Here is a 4,760-nt window from a genome sequence, read left to right on the forward strand (position 1 = left end):
CTGTGGGGCCTTGGGCCTTCTCTTGGAAGTTCTGGGTCTGTCTGGCCCAGCTGCAGTTTGTTAGGTAATTTTCAGATTGCAAAGGGCCAGGGCATTCATATGCAAAAGCCTCTGCCTCAGCTTGGGTGGGGTAGGGTCTCAGGGAATCAACAGGGTGGAGCAAACTGCTATGGCTGATCCTTAGTCCTACCCTAAGAGGCCCCGAGTCTCAGTGTCCCGGTAATCACTGCAAGCACCTCTGAGAGAAAGCCGCCCTGGAGTTCCGAGTTCTGCCAGCTGCCAGACAGTCCAGTTTCTCCCCGTATGAGTCTGGGTTCCTAGAGACTTGCTGGAACTGGAGTTCAGAACAGTCGGGGGATTGTGACTCCCTCCCGATTCAAAAAGACAGCCACGTCCTCAGTTGCTAGCCCTTGCTTCGTGCGCCTCCGTACCTCTGCACTTTACTTCCGCACCTCCTCTGAGTCTCAGTGTGCTTTTCTCTTTCCTTCTAGTTGTAGAATTTCCACTCAGCCAGCCTTCCTGTAGTTCTGGATGATGTCCGTTCTGTCTTTTAGTTGTATTTTTGTAGTTGTTGTGGGAGGCAGCAATTTCCGGTGTTTACCTATGCCGCTATCTTGGTTTCTCTCTCTCTTTTTTTCTTTACGGCTGAGTAATATTCATTGTATAAATGTATCACAGCTTTTTTGACCAGTCATCTACTGATGGGCATTTGAGCTGTTTCCAGATCTTGGGTTTGTGAATAATACTGCTACGAACATAGGGGTGCATGCTAGTATATTCTTTCGAATTAGTGTTTCGGCATTCTTAGGGTATATTCTTTTTTTATAGATAAGACTACTAATATCCACATGTGTTACCTACATTAATAAAAGCATATGCAAAGTATATTTCTACTTGTGAATGAACATTTTATGTATTACTCCAGCACTGTACATTATGTTTTAATGTTGACTTGCTCTTATATCACAGCTGCTGAGAGCCATATACATGCATGTTAAAATGTAGACTGTTAATGAAAGAGGAGAGTAGAGTGTAGTGCTGTGTAGTGAGTAGCTGCCATATAGTCGTGCTGAAACTTAGTGAATTTACAACTGAGAATGTGCAGTAGTACAGCCCTTCTGTCCTGTGAACTAACAGCCAGATTGTTTGTAATTTCCCATGCTATTTAAAACAGGGTTCTCATGTATCAGCCGTCTTCTGTAAGGGTGCCCAGTGTGACTTCGGTTGATCCTGCTGCTATTCCGCCTTCATTAACAGACTACTCAGTACCATTCCACCACACGCCAATATCAACCATGTCATCAGATTTGCCAGGTATGTGAAGATTTATTTTTGTTTGTTTGTTTCTTACTAAGTCTTATCATTTATTTTTAATCTTAACCTGTGGAGCAAATAGAGTTTTAAAAATGTAAATAGAAATGCTAAGGAAATTTGAAAACTTCATATAAAGGTAATGTCTGTTTTAATATATCATATTCATTTCCTATCATTTTAACTACAGAGCAATCTATAGATTCCTAATAATAGGAAAGACAGTAGGATAGTAGGAAATGTTTATAGATTTTATTTTCCTTCAGAGAAGATTTGTACTCAGAGGTTTTCCTTAGCTTATTTATTATGCAAGCTTATAGGTTAGGGAGAGAGTATTTTCTCATACTCTTCTTGGTAGTCCATCACAACTTGGGGTGTTGCCAACAGCTTTACCTTGTGATTTTCCCCCGTAAAAATAGGATCTACCAGCTGTCTCCCTAGAGCACTACTTAATATCTGAAGACATATTTTATATATATACTCAACATTTAAACATTCAAGGTTATTTGAATTACCTTAGTACCAAGACCTGTGCAACCAAGGCCGTATTATACATTTAAACTCTGCCCTTCTCCCCTCTCTGTATAGCCAGTGTTTTTACAGACATTTTTGATCTATCAAATGTGAGCAAGTTAGAACCAGTATCTCTTAATATTCATGACTTCCCTTCTTTCTAAAGGGTGCTTTTAGTGGAATACAATTCCCTCTTCCAATTAATTAATTTTCCCCACCAGATTTCTGAAGTTAATTTTGACACTCTTAGGGAGGTCTTTATTGTAAGAACAATATATATTCTATTGGACAAAATTTGTGTTGTTTGAAACAGTTGATGGTTTTGTTATCTGGCCAATTCAAATACAATTTAATGGAAAAGAATAGACTAGAAATACTATCCATCAAAAAAATTGTAAATACCTTTTCTTAAATATGTTTAGTACTTTGGGAATTGGTTTTTAAATACGTTTAGTCCATGTGTACTTTGGGAATTGGTATTTTAAAAAATTGTTTGCAAACCCAGCCATGACCAGTTATAAAGTATTTTTTGTATCCAAAGCTCGATGCTAAGGTATAGGTGAGGTTTCATGGTCCATAAGAAATACATTCAGAGAGTCTTAATTTCTAATTGCTATGCTTTGCTCTAACTTTGGCTAGATTTAAGTGAAGTTGAAGAGTGTCCACATGTCATCTTAGTATATGTTATAAACAAACATTTTTTAAGGATTTGTTTCCTAAAGACTTTGAATTAAAAATTGATCTGGAAAAAAGATGATAAAATTTCATTTACTAAAGTGATTCTGGCCATTTAGCAGTAGAATAGACACAATTTACAAATCACTTGCTCTGTTTTCAAATTATGTGATTCTGAATGAATTTTTAACTTTAGAGAATTTACAGTTTTTCAAAATTTGGGTATAAATTGAGACTATTTTATAAAATGTGCAGATTTGAGAAAAATGCAGTAAAATATGTTAACTGTATATTTCATAAAATACACTTCAAGCCTGGTATTAAGGAACTAAGACTAATATTCAGGCCAATATAAACCAATATGGTAATACTGGTTATTAAAATGTTGAAATGCTTTTTACAAGTTGATAAACTGAATAGAATAGGGTCTATTGTACTTTACAAGAATTAACAGTTTTATCATCATCTGTGAATCATGTAGCAATCACTACATCTAAATAGCTTAGTTTTTACTTTGGTTTTATTGTTAGTATGCTCTTTTGTAATTAGTAGTTACTTTGCTTTTATTTTTGTGCATAAATTTTATGTAATTAGTCATACTATACAGAGTTGATATTTATAAATTTAATAATTTATAATAAAATATTAAATAGAACACCAAGAATAGAGATAACATTTTAATACATTTCTTAACATTCTTTTTAAACATCGTAAACATGAATCTTCTGAATCTGCAGGGGAACAAAGAAGAAATGATATTAATAATGAACTGCAGCTTGGAACATCTTCTGATACTGTGCAACAGTGAATTCAAAATAAAACATAATTTGTATTTATGGAATGGAAAACAGCTTGATTATTTCAAGAAAAAATATGACTGCCTTATTACTAGTGACATATTGTCAGGTGTGAATGGTGCTCAAAAGTTGTGTCATTAAAATTTGGAAGTGCTAAACATTTACATATTTAATCATGTAGCAACCATGTTTGGTTAAAGTTCATGGCTCAAGTAAGGAAGATGTTATTCTTAGTAAGACATGTAGAGTCAGTTTCACATAAAGACACATTTAAAATCTAAAAGCAACAATTTTAACCGTTAATAGAACAAACATTTAGAATGTACCATGAGAATTTTTAACCTGCTTTTTAGTTAAAAATAATTGAGCACATTTTCAACCTTGAAATACTTAGGAGGGCATAAATATATATTAATATAACCTATTGTTTCAATTGAAAGTTATGGTGAAATAAGAAAACAGCATTTTGCTAAATTTATAAAATAAGGAAGTAACAATCACTATTTATGAAACTTCAACTATTTCATATGAGTTTTAATAGTCTACTTAAAATATAAAATGCAAGACTTTGATAATGCAGTTTATTGGAAGGAATAACATCTGAAATACTATATCAAATTTTAGAGATGGTGTTTTAGAAAAAATGGTTTCACGGAGAAATATTTACATTAGAACATTATTGGATTTTGTATAGACAGCATCTGTATAATGCTGGGGAGACAGCCTAGAATTTCAACTAAGAGCTTAGAAAAATGTGTGGGTATTTTACTATCTATAATAATAAAATCATAATATGCTAATTAGATTGGACATCCTTCTGGACGTCTTTCCTTGTGGACAAAGCCTCAGCGGGGGTGGGGAGGTTGCAGGGGGCTGAGGCAGAGGCCCCCGGCTGCGGCGGCGGGCAGGGGCCAGGGCCAAGGGTCTTGCACGAATTTCGTGCATTGGGCCTCTAGTGCATTATATAAGTCACCATATTCATTGATCCGTGGATGAGGTGTCAAAAGATATAGATTAAGTGAATCTCTTAAATCACATGAAACAGTAAAGAATTACAATATATCTAAGAGCTGAAATAATGATAATAGGAAGTCTCTACACCTCAGTGGACAGCCTTCAGTTCTGGAGCTGTAAAAAAAAGTCTGAAAATTACAAGTCTGTGTGTTTATTTAAATTGAAGTTATGAAATGGGACTAAACATTTAGAAAATGAGCATTTTTGGGTGATTGGCTTCAATACAAATATTCCAACAGAGATAGCAGTGCTTTCTTAGCTTTTTAAAAGTGTTTGTTATTCAAGTGGACTGAGTGATTAAAAAAACATTAAAAGTAATTAAACATATAAAATCCTATCTAATAAAAGAGCAATATGCAAATTGACCATCACTTCAACACAAGATGGCTACCCCCATGTGGACACAAGATGGCTGGCAGGGGAGGGCAGTTAGGGGTGACCAGGCCTGCA

At 35.0% G+C, this 4,760-nt stretch overlaps 1 protein-coding gene across 7 annotated transcripts in view; it reads left to right on the forward strand.

Annotated features, from left to right (window-relative positions):
• PIAS2 (protein inhibitor of activated STAT, 2) overlaps window positions 1–4,760 on the forward strand; it is a 54,874-nt gene that overhangs the window by 42,982 nt on the left and 7,132 nt on the right. For 6 of the 7 annotated variants that reach the window (XM_014539266.1, XM_014539271.1, XM_014539269.1 and 3 more), the window contains one exon: window positions 1,175–1,314. In XM_014539266.1, the coding sequence (XP_014394752.1) occupies window positions 1,175–1,314 (140 nt within the window). Of the gene's footprint in view, window positions 1–1,174; window positions 1,315–3,236; window positions 3,341–4,760 lie in introns of those variants that run through there. The other variant, XM_014539268.1, reaches the window with a different exon arrangement.

This window comes from Myotis brandtii, unplaced genomic scaffold (assembly GCF_000412655.1).
Source record: "Myotis brandtii unplaced genomic scaffold, ASM41265v1 scaffold212, whole genome shotgun sequence".
Classification (NCBI taxonomy): domain Eukaryota; kingdom Metazoa; phylum Chordata; class Mammalia; order Chiroptera; family Vespertilionidae; genus Myotis; species Myotis brandtii.